An 18043-nucleotide genomic window follows, 5' to 3' on the forward strand; every position below is an offset into this window, starting at 1 on the left:
AATAGTGTGAAGAGGCCAACACGCAACGGTGAATGCAAAAGTTCAGAGATAAGATTGAATGGAGGGTTTAGTCTAGGGACAGACATAAGCTGGCCATAGAGGTAAAGATTTTTAAAAGATCTTTTCGTTATCGTGAGACCAAGATTATCTCAAAACTATTGTTTAAATGTACAATTCAACTAAAAAGACCATTTCAAGCGATCTTGTCTAGTTAAAGCCAGGAAAACTGAGGGGAGCTGTCTGCTTGGCCCTGCAAACATAGATAGATTGCACTGGGACCGATAAAATATTTCTAACCTGGCCGATCAATTTTCTGACAGATGTCAGACGTAAAATCGTAAAATGCACGAATGCTCAATTCCCACTAACCTCACAATAATTTGACGGATTGGTTGGATTGCACTGAAATCGATTGTTCACCAATGAAAGATCTTTGCGTCTATGGGGACCTTTATCAGATCTTGGCTTGCACAGAAATGCAGGCTAAGAATCTACTCCTCCACTGCTCCTCTCCCGATCAATGTGCCGGAACCTGGATACATTGCCCCCACTTGACTACAGATTGATGCAGCGAAATGCAAGGTTTTGCCTTTCATGCTGAAATCAGACACATCTGCTGCATATGAGCTGAGGCAATACTGTATATCTTGGTGCAGGCACATGCAACTGCGGAGAAGCGGATTCTCGGCCTGCGTTTCTCTGCAGGCCAAGATCCACAAGATCCTTAGTCTTACTTTGAAGGGGCTGCTTGATTAAGGTTGTAGGGCCAGTTCCTTGTTCATGAATTTGACAAAATATAGAGTTATGCAATGATTAGTATTTCATTTTATTTTTTTTTTTACTTTGTGTTTTCTTCACACTTTCTCTCCACTGTTTTTGCAATCCCTATGTAAGAGTGATTTACAGTAAATAAATGTGAAATCAGATGTGAGGACACATTTCCACTAAAGTTATAGACATCCTTTTGCCCACCCCTCTCCTACAGGTAATGGGCACACCCCAATCCCCCTTACACTTAAGCTGGCCATAGACGCAAAGATCTGATTTTCGGACCGTGTGTGGAGAGTCCCGACATTTTTCGTCCGGCGGAGATCGGTCGTTTGGTCGATCGGACAGGTTTAAAGATTTCTGTCGGCTGCAGATAATATCTCTGCATGTATTGCCGGTCGTACGATTTTCAGAGGGAGACTGTCACCAGCTTTGGTCGGACTTTCGTACGATTGCTGTCAGGGGCAGAACATCGCTGATCTGCTCTTTTACTACTTTATTTGATCGGAACAGTTAGTGGCAGGTCGGGAGATGGGGAAGTCCGATCATACGTTTATTCGTACCATCAGATCTTTGCGTCTTTGTCCAGCTTTACATGCCAGACTGCCAGTGGCTGGCTGTGGGTTGGAGGAAGAAATCAGTTTAGAAATCTTAATCACAACTTAATATATATAATATATAGCCAACCCATGAAGCTTCTGAGCTAAGCACTGGCCTTCAGCTGCCAATATAGAAAATGCGGCCCTGGTTGTAGCAAATTAACTAACACTCTGGTGCAATGGTGTGAGGGAATCGCATATTTATTAATCATGTTTCCACTTCAGTACAAGCAAATACATTTGATTTGATATGGGAGAAGTCATTTATGATGCACTTACATATATTCTATAGATGTCTCATTCTGTAGATGTGCAGATGCCTTGTATTCAGCCAAAGTGTTTTTGTAGGTTTCCTGATGCTTCATAAGGCATGTAAATGTGTTTGTAGTAGTGACTGCCCGGGTCACACACTTGAATTCTATGGAATACGGCAGATAAGTGAAACAAGAAAAGGGGAGCATTGCATACCGAAAACTGCAATACAAAGATATCATTAATGTCTTTAAGAATCAATCTGATCAATCTTTTTCATCACCGTTTCTTCTGAGTACATGAGTGACCTCTGTGAATTGATTTTTTCATCTGAATGCTATGAGCAAATCTAGAGCACTAAGTGGGATGTACTGCCGTTACTATTGACTTAACACACATTGTAGCAATGGGGTACAATTACAGTTTATGAGGAAACAGATTTGGGTTTAATTGTCAATGGATTTTATGTAACACTTAGATACAAATTGCCCATTCATATGGTTTCTGCATGAGCAGGTGTGAATATGTGCAGTAGATGGGAATATGTATACATACACATACACACACATTGTTTTATATTATACAATGCGTATATTATGTGTTTGTGCTTAAAAGCTTTACTTCTACTTCTTTCTCTTGATCGAGAGATGCTTATGATATTCCTGTGGATTAGTGTGAGCGGCAATGCATGCACTTATTGCTAGATCAGAAAAGAAGCTGATGTGTAGTGATGAGCACATTTTTTCCCCATGTATGGTTTCACAGCCGGAGAAAAAGTTGTGCAAAAAGGATTTACCTAGATTTACCTATTCTAGATACACCCTGGGGCGCTCCGCCAATGAGGCGAGTTGAGGCACTCGCCTCAGGTGACAGTGCCCCCCTGGTTGCCAGGGGCGGCAAAAATGCTGCTTCTGGTAACTAAGAGCCGAACTTCCGGTTTTCAACCCAGAAATTTGGCTCTTCTAGCGCAGAGAGCACAATTGCGCTCTCAGCATTAGCGACGTGGACCCCCCTGTTTGGCGCTGAAGGTAAGCGCCGTGGGGAGGCAGGGGGTGGCAAAAACTAAGGCCGACTCGGGCGGCAAATTGGGCAGGATCGCCCCTGGATACACCACGTGGTCTGTATCGCATGGTACACAAAAGATGTGTGGTAGACAAAAAGAGTGGTATACAAGAAAATTGCTTGCATCATATTATCCTCCCCTCTCCTTCAACATTAACAATGGAATTTGAGCACCCAGGTATTATCTGCTGGTGGTTGGATTTATTAGTTGTGCTTATGTTTGTAAGCTAGTGATATATAAAATAGAGTTAAGTGAGTGTAGTAGTAGATACCATTACCAGTAGACCAGGTAAGGTCAAAAACCATAGACATATTTTTAAGAAATTGGCAACATGGGAGCCTTTTTTTCTATTGAAAAAGCAGTAGCATAGTGGTCAGGAGGTTCTTTAACAATGTAGAGCATGTGTCTAGTAGTGTACTGAGTAAAAAATGCAAGTGATTTTGCCTTCCTGTTGGCTCCAATGCAATTTGTCAAAATAGTGAGAGTATATAGAGAGAGAGAGAGAGAGAGAGAGAATAATGTACCCGCTATAGTTAAATATAAGTTAATATTAGGATATTATATCAGTAAAGGGTTCCATAACCATACAGTGCATAGAATGTTCTTATACAGATCATAGAACTCCAAGGTGGTTCAAAGTAGAGCATTCAGCTATTTTTCCTTAAAGGGTACCTGTCACTCCCAAATTGTTTCCCCACCAGAGGTGTAAGCGGATAAAGCCCACACTCCAAAAATTTGTGGTTTTGTTTTTTGTGTGTCCTTCCTGTATTTTCCCTTTTCATCTCAAAATCCGTGACTGTTCATCTGTCTGAATCTTATTAATATGAAGAGATATTTGTATAAAATAGGAAAGTTTTAATTTTATATAAATATGTATTGATTCTAACTACTGTGTATATGAAAGGTATATCATATCTTACAGAGGGGGTATGTGGGTTACAAGTTGTGGCATATCTATAGGGGGAGTAGAGCACAGTAAGTAACCCCTGAAACCTACTCTTGAATGTATCTAGTGATTACCTTTCCCCTCCATTTAAATGGATTGCTTGAACATGGGGCCAACAGTGTGAAGTCCATGGAGGGGGTTTGGCCCTTTGGCCCCTGGTTGGAAAACAGAATAGCTAATGGATGCAATTAGGGTTTTGTGGCAAATTGATTATTTAATGGGTAGTAAATGGCGTGGAATATTAGCTAGTGGTACTATAAAGCTGGAGGATTGTTTTATAATTTTAGGTCCTTGACCTAAAATCACCAGAGCCTTCAATAATGTCATAAACGTAACAATTGAAGGACCCAGTTTATTGATGGACTCTAATGACAACAGTTCCACTTGGACTTGACGGTGTGCTTTTTAGGGAAAAGGTGTTGCTTGGTTACTGGTTCTTTGTTATCTGGACCTTTAGATTAGTTCCAGAAAGTGCATTTAAATGTACATGAATTGTTACATCTATTATAACTTCTATTATTGTGCATTTACACTGCAGGATCTGTCATCTGTTCTGTGGAGTTGCCATAACCAGGACACTGACCCTTTATGTCTCTTTGTCTTTGTTTCTGTGCTTGATGCCATGGGGCAAATTTATTAAAACCCAAAAATTCTTCGCTTCACTCACAGCGTAACACTTTGCCAGGCGTAGATTCGCCAGGACAATGCTAATTCACTAAAAACCGAAGTTGCGTCCAGGGCGCGTGAACGCTGGTAAAGTTGTGCTAGCGTTACTGCGTCACGCAAAGCGAAGTTACGTTAGCGTTGGCATATTTGCATACGTCAGGAAGTTAAAGTTGAATGGACGTATATGTAGCAGTAAATACATTACATTACACAAGCCCGGGGAACCCTTAATAAAATAAAGTTGTTATATTGCCCTACACATGAGCCCAGTGTATAGTTTGTGTGCCATATGTTAGGAAATGTAGGGGGAAGCTGGGTACCCCAAAAAAAATTTACGCTCTTTTGCAGCCTATCACCCTGAAAAAAGGAAATGTCGCCAACATTTTTTGGGACTTAGAAAATTTTTCAGCTAAAGTTTGAGGAAGTCCTATCTACTCTATTGCACTTCGCCTGGTCTGAGGTGGCGAAGGCAAATCTGGCGCAAGAGGTAACGTTCAGTAAAATCCGCATCTTAGTGAATTTGCGTAGTTACGTCCATTCGCCAGAGAATAAATTAATCAGGCGTTAGTGAGAGAAGCACCGCTAGAGTCTATGTCCTTCACTAGCGAAGTTCCGCCGGCGACCGTTAGTAAATCAGCTAAGTTTCTCCAGCGTTACTCAATCGGCGAATTTATGGCAGCTTTAGTCACTTCACCCTTTAGTAAATTTGCCCCCATGCACTTTATTATCCTGGTGGAAATTCAAGAAAAGCGGATTCTTTTTTAATATCTTGAAGAAAAAAATTACCTTGGCAACATTTCACTTCCGTTTTGAATAATTTGTTATCTGTGTCACTGGCCCCAGCAACCGAAAACCTGAATTTATACTTGTGTTGTCACATTACTTTGTATTGTTTATCTATCAGTTAAGGCTCTCTCCCTATTACATTACCATAACTGCTTCAAGCCACTGCCTGGTTGGTAGAATTAGTGAAATTCACTAAAATTCCAATTTGTAGAGCGGCAGCAAAAAAAGATAAATTTAGAAAAAAAACACTGGAAAAAAAAAAGGAAGGCCATTGCAAACTGTCTTAGAATAACAATGTCTACAAGTAAAGCTTTCTCTCCTGCTTACAGTATTTTTTTATTACCTGTCATTTTTGTTCCTCTCCTAATTATGTAGTAGTTGTGGGACTTTTTCAGCCTCAGCTACTATGTAATCACCCTACCGGTGGTTCTACCTTTCCTTCTCCTTTAAACAGATTTAAAAAAAAAAGGGTTTTCTATGATATATAAAACATTATTTTATTACATTTATTGAAATTAAAAGCAGCACTTATGTTTCAGTAAGGCAAGAAAACAGTTATGCCTTCAATTATTAGCATTATTTTGATGGTTTCAGCTTTATGAATTATTACAGTGCTACTATCCCACAAATGCCGACGTTCTTAAAAGCATAACCTCAACAGAAATAACTCTGGTAGTACTGGGAGACATGAAGGGAAAAATAGATATGATTAATAGTAAAGTAGAGACATTTGTGCTGAAACATTGTTGAATATCCTATCAGAAAACTGATATAGAGAAGCAATTTTGTCCAACAGTTGGTATAGACTTCCTCATCTGTATAGATCTTTATGGATATAAACAGTGTGTGTGTGTTTGTGTACATGTTGTAGACCGGTGCTCAAAAAGGACGTTTTTATTTTTAAAGAGGAAGCATGATGCAGGCTATGATGGTCCAAAGCAATTTGCAGTTGGCCTATATTTTTTCTGTTGATTTAATTGATTGTTCTTTACTATTGCAATGTAAAACTGTAGGGCAGTGGCACACTGCATATTTTCTCATGGGGGTGGGGAATTGCCCCAAACCTACCACTGCTGCCTCCCATTCACTTGAACATGAAATGCATGGCAGCTGAGACTGTACTCTCTAATCTGAAAACCATTTAGAAGGGTTATAGAAGGATATAGAAGGCCCTTTAAAGGATAAGGCTAAAAATGCTGTATTTTGTATACTAAACATAAGCATGAACTTTCTTTTTCATTAAAGAAAGTAAAAATGGGATTTTATTTTTTTGCCTTTACATGCCCTTTAAGGACCTAATTAATGAGCAATATCTATATCTATATCGATTATCTATCTATCATCTATCTATCTATCTATCTATCTATCTATATATATATATATATATATATATATATATATATAAAAAACAGGACAAGCTCTTGATATTTTAGGGGCCCTAAAATAAATTTTCTGTGGGGCCCAGTAACATCTAGTCACATCTCTAGCGCCAGTGATTTTGCATGTCTGGGAGCTTCTCCAGTAAATGAAATATGGTGAAGAATGTACAGTGGGGCTAATTTATGATCAAATGGGAAATTTGCATCTGGGCAGTAACCCATAGCAACCAATCATCCAGCTGCAGGTAGAACAATAAAAGTAACGGTTTGTCATGGGTTGCCATCCAGTGATGATAAAAGGCCCCTAAGCATTAGCATGTATACAATGTGTATAAACATCAGCACTCCATATCAGGGACTGCCTGTGTGGCCTTGTCCACAGCAGCTGTGTGTTTTGCAATATACACAAGCAGACCTGGAAAAGCAGCCCCGGAGAAGAACTGATGGGGCCCATCGGGACTGCTGTCCAGGGCCCCACTACTCCGACGTGCCTCTCTGCACGCACACATGAAGGCACCAGCCCTATGCGCATGCGCTGACGGTGCCAAAATATTTTTTTTTCCCTATAGAGGGGTCTTCAGGAGAAGGGGACTGGCCTGGCAGGGGCCCGTGAGGGTCGGAGCCCACCAGGTTTTTTTCCCGGTGTCCCACTGGGCCAGTCCAACACTGTGTGCAGCAATTATGTGGCAGCAGGGCCTCTGCAGGCTGAATTTTTGTTTTAGTATAGTTTTGAAGAGTGGGACTGTCTGACTGGCTTGTGAGGGGGGGCAGTTGGGCAAGGCTGGCAGGCTGTTCTGTAGCCATTTGAAAGTGATCTGGGGGTAAAATTGAAAAGGGTCTGTCAGGCTGCTGGGGCAGTGTGTGGGACTGTTGAACTGTTTCAGGGAAGGTGGAAGCATTACCTTGCCTAGATCCCTGTTTAGTCTTAATCCGGCTCTGGATGTAAATCATAATGGGATGACATCACTAAAAGTAGACCTTGCATTAGTAAAGTATGGGCACTGCTGGACTAATAATAATTATTGATAATAATAATAATAATAAACATTAGCTCCAGTGTATCTCCAGACCAGCAATGCAAATTGATAGACACCCAGAGAGTTGATCTGCTGCTGAGCTTGGAATATTCTGCAATAATAATAACCTCATACCCCTGTCAGTCCCCCAGTTATTGATCTGATGTGTGGCAGTTAGACTGATGGTGACAGTTTGGGAGAGGTTGGTGATGTTCCACGTCTCAGCCCTCACTCACTGCAGCAGCATCAGCCCTGGGAGAGTGGGGGGAGGACAAACCTCGCTGACGCAGTTGCACTGAGAAGCCGGAGAGGAGGAGTCTGCGCCTAATGCAGCATCTTATGTATCCAGGCAGCAGCAGCGACAGCAGCTAGAGGAGAGGCAGCGGAGGGCTGAGCAAGGTGCGACACACACTGATATAAGGACAGCTACCAAGTAACCTCACGCCTCACTGCCGACTCCATCCGTCTCGTGCAACAGTGTCCGCTGCAACAAAGTCGCATGAGGGGACAGACGTGTATAGTGTGAGCTCTCCAGCAGGTGGGAAGCAGCAGCCACTTGGAGTCCATCTTTCAGCAGAGTCCGGGGCGATCACATCTGCAGCATTGGCACCGGGGGCGACTCACTGGCAGCTCAGCACTTGCCTTTCCTCCCCAGGGAGTCTCATTTACCCGAGATCTGCAACATCTGCACATGCCAGACCTGTCCTCCCCCTAACCTCTGCGCTGCACTCACATAGCGTCACTGCTGCACTCACTCACATAGCGTCACTCATCACTAATTCCAGCGACCTCCCTACCACTCACACCTGCTGCAACCGCGTCTTCCCTGCGCACCGACCCTGCAACTGCCGCGCTGTTTGCGCCCCTTCCTCTTCTGTCGCACCCACTGCACCGCGACTCTGTGCCTCAGGGAATCCATCAGGACCAAGTGCTAGAGCCGCTGCGTCCAACTCCATCTATCAACCACCTTTTTTTTTTTTTATTGCGATTGGTATCGGCCATGGAGAGCTCAGGGCAACTCCCTCACCAGCTGTGCTAAGGCTTGGGCATAGGGATCATGGATACTTGTATATCGCTTTTTACTCTTCTCAAAAGTAACGTTGCTGCTGCTGTCAATGGAGGAGGAGATTGATACCCGCAAGATCAACAGCAGTTTCCTGCGCGATCACAGCTATGCAACTGAAGGTGAGTGGCTCCATCTGTGCGATCTGTGTACATTCCTGTGCAGGGGGGGGGGGGGGTTGTATACAGCACTCACATTGCCCTGGCAACAGCTAAGCCACTGGCCTCCATGCTCCTTACTGAACATCCTTATTTACTTCCCTTTATAACCTACAGGCTCTGTACTCATAAAAGAACCATTTACGGATACATTTATAGTCTTAATACACTTGGGATCAAATATATAAACTATAGTCAAGGGTAGCTTAAATCTGAATCCTCTGCAGGAGGACTAGAACTGCTACAGGGGGTCTAGAACTGCTGTAGGAGGACTAGAAGTGCTGCAGGAGCACTAGACATGCTGTAGGAGAGGAGGGCAAGACGTGCTGCAGGAGGGCTAGAAGTGCTGCTAGAGGACTAGAACTGCTGCAGGAGCAATAGAAGTGCTGGCGGAGGACTATAATTGCTGCAGGAGGACTAGAATTGCTGCAGGAGCAGTAGAAGTGCCACAGGAGCACTAGAAGTGCTGCCAGAGGACTAGAAGTGCTGCCGGAGGACTAGAAGTGCTGCCGGAGGACTAGAAGTGCTGCAGGGGGACTAGAAGTGCTGTAGGGGGACTAGAAGTGCTGCAGGAGCACTAGACATGCTGTAGGAGAGGAGGGCAAGACGTGCTGCAGGAGGGCTAGAAGTGCTGCTAGAGGACTAGAACTGCTGCAGGAGCAATAGAAGTGCTGGCGGAGGACTATAATTGCTGCAGGAGGACTAGAATTGCTGCAGGAGCAGTAGAAGTGCCACAGGAGCACTAGAAGTGCTGCCGGAGGACTAGAAGTGCTGCCGGAGGACTAGAAGTGCTGCCGGAGGACTAGAAGTGCTGCAGGGGGACTAGAAGTGCTGTAGGGGGACTAGAAGTGCTGCAGGAGCACTAGAAGTGCTGTAGGAGAGGAGGGCTAGACGTGCTGCAGGAGGGCTAGACGTGCTGCAGGAGGGCTAGACGTGCTGCAGGAGGGCTAGAAGTGCTGCCGGAGGGCTAGAAGTGCTGCCGGAGGGCTAGAAGTGCTGCCGGAGGGCTAGAAGTGCTGCCGGAGGGCTAAGATTTCTGCAGGAGCGCTAGAAGTGCCACAGGAGCACTAGAAGTGCCGCAGGAGGACTAGAAGTGCCGCAGGAGGACTAGAAGTGCTGCAGGAGGACTAGAAGTGCCACAGGAGCACTAGAAGTGCTGCCGGAGGACTAGAATTAACACTGGAATCGGATAGCAGGGAACACATCATCTAAGAGGCTTTGATGGGAGGGAACATTCCAGTGATCACTGAGAGATTAGTGAAGGGTCTACTAAGGCTGCAGGGATTTAACTAAAAGTGTTGTAGCAGTCATTCTGCTATTTTGCTTTGTAAGCAGTTGGTAGGTGTGTAACAGAGCTGACAATCAGGAACATTCCAACACTGAACTTTTGCAAGCACCAGGCCAAAGCTATAATATAATGGCCTGTGTTATGTGGGTCAGGGATCTTTAGGAATAAATAAAGGCCAAAAAAAAGGAACAAAACCAGAGTGATCACTTTGCACAGTGGTGATTTGGCGATTGTTATTTTTAGTAACGTAAATTGCACCATCATCCTGCAGTGGCTGAATAGGTATTTAAGGCAGGGCAGTGCTATAGTTAGAACAGATGATGTGATATACTGTAGGGGGGGCACTGTGTGAGCATAAGACAAAGATGGGTGGGCACAGCATGAGGGGTGGCACCTCTCTCTCGAGACCGGGTGGTGCAGAACTGAGCCAAAGGGAGTGACACTGACTGGCAAGATATTGCAGAGTAATGTTGTCCTTAGTGGTCTCAAGTCTCACTACAAAATATTTTATTTATTATAATTCAACCTGCAGCCCCCCCCACCCTCAGCAGTTTATTATACTACATATCACTGTGTTTCATAGCTTCAGCTGTTGTATGATGAGAGGTGTAGTTTATGAACTGGAAGCTGTGTTTTAAACAACTAATTACAAAACACTATCTAATATGGCACATTTTTGCCTTAATATCATCATATCCTATTCAACGCCTGGGCCTCGGCTATGGCAAATCTCACAATCTGCAAAAGACAGTGCCGTTTATGGGGAGCAAAGGTGCTGGTGGCATCTCCAGATAAACAAAGTGCACAGATATTCAAGCTACCCTCCCGGGTGAGACTGCTGTCACAGAATGAGACACACCAATAAATCCCACAGTTGCAGCCCCTTCCCAGCTGAGAGATAAATGATGGTGCAGGGGCATTCTCCAAGCTTTCAGGGGTTTCTTTCTAGGGGTTCCCAAAAATAGTAGCCCAGGGCCTCTGAGGGTATCAATCCCTTGCACACATTTATGCAGACAAAAAAACACGTGGAGCGGGTAATGCTGGTGGGTGTGTCAGGCCCACTGAGGTGCCACAGCACTTGACGCTCTTAAGTAAACTGCTATAATCCATAATCAGGCGGGTTATTTGCATTCGGCCTATATACATATATTATATCAGCACCCAGTTTTAAGTGGAATGTCTGCTCTATGAAATGGAACTGCAACAATACTCTAGGTCAGGGTCAGCCTTGTTTTATTCCACACAGAGATGCTACATTTATGGGATTCCTCTAGCAAGTGATCAAATAAACTTCAATAACAGCCCTCTAAGGGAGACCCTTAATCCTATGTGTTTTTATTAATATACAGATCAGGTCCAGAGCAAGGGTGGGGACCTTCTCCATAAAACCTGTACCCTGTGTCAGTTTCATTTACAGTTTGTATTATGTTAGCTAGTTCTAGTACAGTACTGTATATTATTTATTAGCTGTGAGCATATACTGGCTTTATAAAAAACAAAATCATAAAAATAATAATAAAAAAATAAAGGTATGTAGGTGTATTGGAAGATGGGTTTGTCTGTGTTGCACTCTGGGGTCTCTCCAGTGCTGGTGCTGCAGGAAGGGGTTAATCCAAACAGGTGTATCCCAGGTTAGAAGCAGTTATGTGCGTGAGCAGGCTTGGAGCCCAGGCACTTACAGTCAACCCCAATTATTATCTCATTAATCTTGTTTTTCGTTTCTCCGTACAAATGTACTGGCTGTAGGAGGCCTGGATAAAAACTGTAACTTGATGGAGTAGCTCTCGTCTTCATTGGTAGGCTGTGAAGCTGAAGCTCATTTAATTATCACAGTGCACACTTATGGGGTCGTCTAGTAACTCTGGAAACGTTTGCCCCAGAAGAATAACCCATAGCAACCAAATAACTGCATTAAGACCAGTGAAATTGAACTGCTTATTTGCCGCTGAAGGTTACTGAATTGGTAAAAACTATATAATACTGTCAAAATGCATAGATTTAGAGCAGTGTGTCATTGAAGAGGGAAAAGAATCAACCCCCTCAGACAGAAGAGCAGCTGTTTGCAGAGGGAAAACTTCACCACGTCCCACAGACTCATCTTTTTACTGGGAAGGGGCATAAGTTACAAAGCTTGATGCTAAATTTGCTGTAGGGCCCAACCACATGCTGGTAATAAGACATTTAACATATATTGATACCCAGTACCCCACCATGCCCCTTATACATCCTTCCCCCGCAGCAGTCATAGCATCTGCTTTTTCTATAGCTAAACCCCTGTATAGGGATAACACTATAGGGATATCAGGGCTGTCCAACCTTGGGCTTCCAGTTGATGTTGGACTAAAATGTCCAGCATCCCCTGCTGAGGCTGATGGCAGATGCAAAAGCAGCTGGAGAGTGGCAGTTTGTATTATTAATGGAGGTCCACAGAGGGTATTTTGCATCAGTCCCCTGCTGCAGCCTTGTTCTAGAGCACAGATAACCTTTTGGCACCTTTTGTGTCAACTACAGATTCTGGCATTTTTTGGCTTGACAATAGCTGAGCTGGTTGGAATTATGCAGCGTTGCTGCAAAGCTGTGTCTGTTACAGAGCAGAGCTGAACCACAACAGTTGTCCATACCTGTTCATATGGAGTAGGTTAGGAGGGTGCTCTGGGTGTTCATTTAAATGGTGCTGTTGCTCAATCAGCAGTTACATTTGATAAGTCTGTTACAGTTTAGAAAATTAGGGTGAATTCTGATTGCTATAGATAACTGGTTTGATGCAGTAGAGCACCTAAGTAATGAAACAACCCCTCTGGCTTCATGCAAAAAAAAGGGGCCCAGCATTGGAGTCTATTAGCAGGCCAGTGTTAAGCTATGCTACTCTTATAATTCATTTATAATAATGGCTGAGTAATGATGGGAGGATCATGGGAGATCCAGCCTTAATCAGCAATTCAGTTACTGCAATGGAACAGCAGTATATATCATATCTCATCATTATTCAGAACTATAACTGCAGAATACTCCCCATTGGCAATCAGCTTGCATTGATTTCCTACAAAGGGTGGGGTTTAGTCGTGGGTGGGTCCCCTCTGCCCAATCCATTTACTAACTGCACCGACCATATCATGGCAAAGACCTTTAAAACGATTTTGCCCTTTAATAATGTTTCTGGCCTACAACTTCCAGAACACTTTAACATATATTCAAGGGCAAAATAATTCTGGAAATTGCAGTTGAGCAGCATCTGTTGGCGCTAAGGTTGAGCGTTTGAACCCTGATAGCTTTTGTTCTGTTCCCCAGTTAGCTGTTTAAAAATAAATGCTCCCTGCTTTCAAGTGATGTGAGTATAATTTTATTTGACTTTACACTTTCTTGTGCCATCTGAAGCCCCTCCGTTCCCTAAGGAGACAGAGTGACATTTTTGTTGCCGTGCATCTCTCTCCACCATCAGCCGTTGCTCCATCGCAGAGATTAAAGTCACAGGAGATACAATGTTTTAATTTCCTGTCTTATCAGTTATCACAACCTTTACATAACGATCAGAGGCAGATGACATTGCCGCGGAATTCGTTGCTGGAAGGGGCGACTGCTATAATTTGATTTAGGGAAACATTCCCAACGTGTGGATTACAGAGAGCAAATGTCTTCTGATTAAATACATCACTCAGGAAAAATGTTTCCCCAAATAGTTTCTAGATCGCTTTTGCTAAGACTATACATATAGAGTTCATTTTCTAGTGTATCTTTTATTATATTTTTATTTTGGGTGATAAAAATGTATTTAATACTTTTGCAAGCGACATGACTTTATTTTTTTTGGTCGGGGGGCTTGGAATTAAACCAAATATTTTGCTGTCTAATCATGTGCTGTAGACTGGGAAAGGACATTTCTGTTCCTTTATAATGCACCCCTGAGGAGCAAGCAATCCCTGTATCTACTGCAACATGTTCGGACTTCTAGTGATCGCCACTCTGGGACCTGAGTCTGCTCTATATATAGCCAGCATATAGGAAACGCCTGCTTCTTTTCAGCCAGTAATTTTTTTTTTTTCCCCTTCTCATGTACTTGACACTATAGCTTGAGTTTCTACAGAGCAGGGCCCATTAACCTCGATATTTTGCTGTGGAATTGTGCTTAATACAGTGGAATAACCATGCTCTAGGATATTCTCTTAATATCTGACCACACTGGTTATATAGATGATGATAACACAGTTAAAAGGCCTCAACTGGGTTGGTGTGGCAAACCTAGCAACTGAATGAAGACTTAAAACAAAACAAAAAAAAAAAACCATTATGGCATAATAACCATATAATAAGTTAAAACACAGTGTTGACATCTTTGATATTTGGGTAACTTCCTTGGATATCCCTTGTGCATCAGAATGTATATCTTTATGGTTTAATAACCCTCCGGAATCCCTTTATCTGCTGAACATCAACTCCCATGGTAACCCTAATGTCTACTAGGGATGTCGCGGACTGTTCGCCGGCGAGCTTGTTCGCGCGAACATCGACCGTTCGCGTCCGCCGAATGTTCGCGAACGTAACGCAACGTTCGCCAATTTGGGTTCGCCTTAGCTGGCGCTTTTTTTTGCCATTTCTCCCCCAGACCAGCAGATACATGGCAGCCAATCAGGAAGCTCTCCCTCCTGGACCACCCCCACACCCCCTGGACCACTCCCCTTCCATATATAAACTGAAGCCCTGCAGCGTTTTTTCATTCTGCCTGTGTGTGCTTGGAAGAGCTAGTGTAGGGAGAGAGCTGTTAGTGATTTGAGGGACAGTTGATAGTAACTTTGCTGGCTAGTAATCTACTTGATACTGCTCTGTATTGTAGGGACAGAACTCTGCAGGGATTTGAGGGACATTTTAGCTTAGGTAGCTTTGCTGGCTAGTAATCCACCTTCTACTGCAGTGCTCTGTATGTAGCTGCTGTGGGCAGCTGTCTGTCCTGCTGCTGATCTCTCATCTGCATCTGTTCTTCAAACCACTGCCACCTAGCTGTGTGAGCTTTTTCACATTCTGTCTAAATATCAATAATAATACCGTCTCCAGAAACACCACCTGAGTGACGTAGTGTGATTTCTGCCCTTTACAGCACAAAACGCAGCGCTGTGTCAACAATGGATTTTTTAGAAACATATTTGCCCTTGATCCCCCTCTGGCATGCCACTGTCCAGGTCGTTGCACCCTTTAAACAACTTTAAAATCATTTTTCTGGCCAGAAATGTCTTTTCTAGCTTTTAAAATTCGCCTTCCCATTGAAGTCTATGGGGTTCGCAACGTTCGCGAACCGTTCGCGAACCGTTCGCATTTTGGTCCGGACGTTCGCGAACATGTTCGCGAACATTTTTTCCGACGTTCGCTACATCCCTAATGTCTACGTATAGAATAGTGATAAGTGCTAAACCACATGATGTATTTAAACAATGCGCTTGAGTCAGAAAATAAAACTGCATATACGTACAGCAATCATGTGCAGCCAGATATTAGTCCTCCTCATTTACCCAAGATCCTCTTCTCTTCCTTCAAAGTGCCACAGAGAGGATAGCACATGTATGCTCAGTGCACCCCTGCAGAGACACCTGCAGAGGTGGGTGCCCCTCTGTATATACATAAGTGGTAATGTGGCAGAATTCTAGTAATATATGGTGGGGCAATCAGAAGGCTTGTATTTTATGGCATTTTTATTTAAATACTTCATAAGGTTGTAATAGATTGCCACCTTCCTGCTCTTACCCAGGGCTGGAACTAGGGGTAGGCAGAAGAGGCACCAGCATAGGGCGCAACCAGTGGCGTAACTACCGGGGGAGCAGGGGGTGCGATTGGGCCAGGGCCCGCACCCCCTCAGGGCCCCCCGGCAGCTTGCGCACCACTGACTTCTTCTGTGTTTCCGGGCATAAGGAGGGGGGCACGGCTGCACGTCTCGTGCCAGGGCCCGCCCTCTTCTAGTTACGTTACTGGGCGCAACGATGTGGTGGCACTGGGCAGGTACCTGTTAAAGAATCTTCTGGTTATCCCCAGTCCGGGTGGTTCGCTCCCTTGCTGCTATAGCCTCTCTTCTCCCCTCCCCTCTATATCTCTCCCCTCCCTCTGTCACTCCTCCCTTTCCTCTCCTTTTCCTTCCCCTTCGTTACTCTCCACTCCCTTCTCTTCTTATGGTGCGTGCACACTAGGGCACTCTGTTGGCTTGGCCCGGCCCTGCTCTTACCATATGACACTTAGTCTTAGTATATTTAATACAATGCCTGTCCTCCATGTGTGTACTTTTCTAAATTGTAAAAGTTTTACATACATGCATACATAGTTGAATACTATTTATACATACATAGTAACAGTAGGTAAGTAAAAAGATTTTTTCTATATGAAACTTAATTCAGAAGACAGAATTATAAACTGCTATTTTTTTGTTAATTTTTATTAAACTGTTATTGAGAACACATTGTTCCCCATCAACTGGACTCCTGGAGTATTTCCAACACCCCTGGGCTGCAGAGTCATTTAGATTCAGACATTTGTAAACAGTGGCGGAACTACCAGGGGAGCAGGGGGTGCGAGCGGGCCAGGGCCAGTCCGTGAGCCACATACAAATGCGGCCATACGGAGGGGGGCAGGGCCCGGCTGCGCGTCACGCACCAGGGCCCGTCCCCCCTCTAGGATCGCCACTGTTTGTAAATTATAGAAAAAAAAATGGTGCCATTGTGGCAATGTCACAATTTAACCATGATCCATTGTGGAATATACTAAACACAAACAGGTATTTGTATCAAGATGTTACAGAAGTTAAACAAATAATCAAATGCTAGCAGTTATGTTAATGTAGGCTGTGCAGAAATGCATTTGGTGGAAGATGTATGTGGTTAGATGGAGCAGAGATGTCTAAATCCATTTCAGTTACTCTACAGTGAGATACTCAGAATCCCATTCATGGTCTAGGAGGGGCATCCGTGCTGTGTTAGACCAGTATAGTTAATTAGTAATTAGTTCCTAGCTGCCCTGCTTGTCTCACAGTACCTCTCTAAAGGTTGTCATACACTGTAGATTTGCTTGTTTGATGAGGTGGCTAAATGAGCTGTTCTTTGCCCAAAATGGCCACCTTGTGCTGTCCCATATCTAGCTGAACTAATAGTTTGAGCCAACTATGGGATCATAATAGGTGCCAATGCAGGCCTATGTGATCCTCCTTCCAAGGGAGTTTTAAACCCAACAGATACAGGGGTCATTTATCAACACTGGGCAGATTTTCCCATGGGCAGTAACCCATGGCAACCAATCAAATTGCTGCATTCATTGTTCTACTTGCAGCTGGTTTTAAAAAGCTAATCACCGATTGGTTGCTATAGGTAACTGCCCATGGGCAAATTTGCCCTGTGTTGATAAATGAGCCCCACTGTATCTGTCAGGCAGGGCCCATACACAAGCAGGTAAGCTGTGTCTCGATCTGAAGAGGCGAATCGACAGTTTAAATCTGCCCATGTATGGCCAGCTTAATAAATCTCTCCCATGTCTGCTTGAGGACCAACATCTAAATATAATTCTGATGTATCTGTTAAAACTGGGTTAATCCCTGCATTGGATTAATTCCACTGTTACACTTTTAAAGCCAGAGCCGTCCCAAAGGATAATGGACTTTTCCCAGCTGCTGTGATGATATTCTGCTGCTTAGTAATGGATGAGAGATTGCTTTCATTTTCACACGGGGTACTAAAATCATTGGCAATAAATTGAAGATGACTCCTCAACATGCTGAAACTGGCAAGACCGGAACGTGCCAGTGATAGCAGCATATGGTTCCCTTTAAATACAATCTTCCTTTCATTCAATTGAATGGATTTTGATGTTTTTATCGATAGAACAAGTACGTAGTTTCATAGTAGGTTAAACAAAGAGAAATATGCCACACATAATGGTTTGTGTTGGGCTCATAACTGCCTTTGCCACCCAAGCACAACTGAAGTGCCGATGTTACATGCACTTATCTGATGTGTAGGGAATATGCTTGGTAATCCTTCCCCCACAACATAAAAAAGGTTATGAACCCAATGTTCTGTTAAATGCTGCTCCATCT

At 43.6% G+C, this 18043-nt stretch overlaps 1 protein-coding gene across 7 annotated transcripts in view; it reads left to right on the forward strand.

Moving 5' to 3' along the window:
- The window catches only part of ppp2r2b.S (protein phosphatase 2 regulatory subunit B, beta S homeolog), a 219626-nt gene that overhangs the window by 89781 nt on the left and 111802 nt on the right, over positions 1 to 18043 (forward strand). Inside the window, exon 1 of one of the 7 annotated variants that reach the window (XM_018256160.2) lies at positions 7803 to 8660. The exons of the other annotated variants lie outside the window; for them this stretch is intronic. Within the exon in view, the coding sequence (XP_018111649.1) occupies positions 8591 to 8660 (70 nt within the window). The 5' untranslated portion in view covers positions 7803 to 8590. Of the gene's footprint in view, positions 1 to 7802; positions 8661 to 18043 lie in introns of those variants that run through there. 7 annotated transcript variants of the gene reach the window in all.

Source organism: Xenopus laevis, chromosome 3S (assembly GCF_017654675.1).
Source record: "Xenopus laevis strain J_2021 chromosome 3S, Xenopus_laevis_v10.1, whole genome shotgun sequence".
In the NCBI taxonomy this organism is placed as follows: domain Eukaryota; kingdom Metazoa; phylum Chordata; class Amphibia; order Anura; family Pipidae; genus Xenopus; species Xenopus laevis.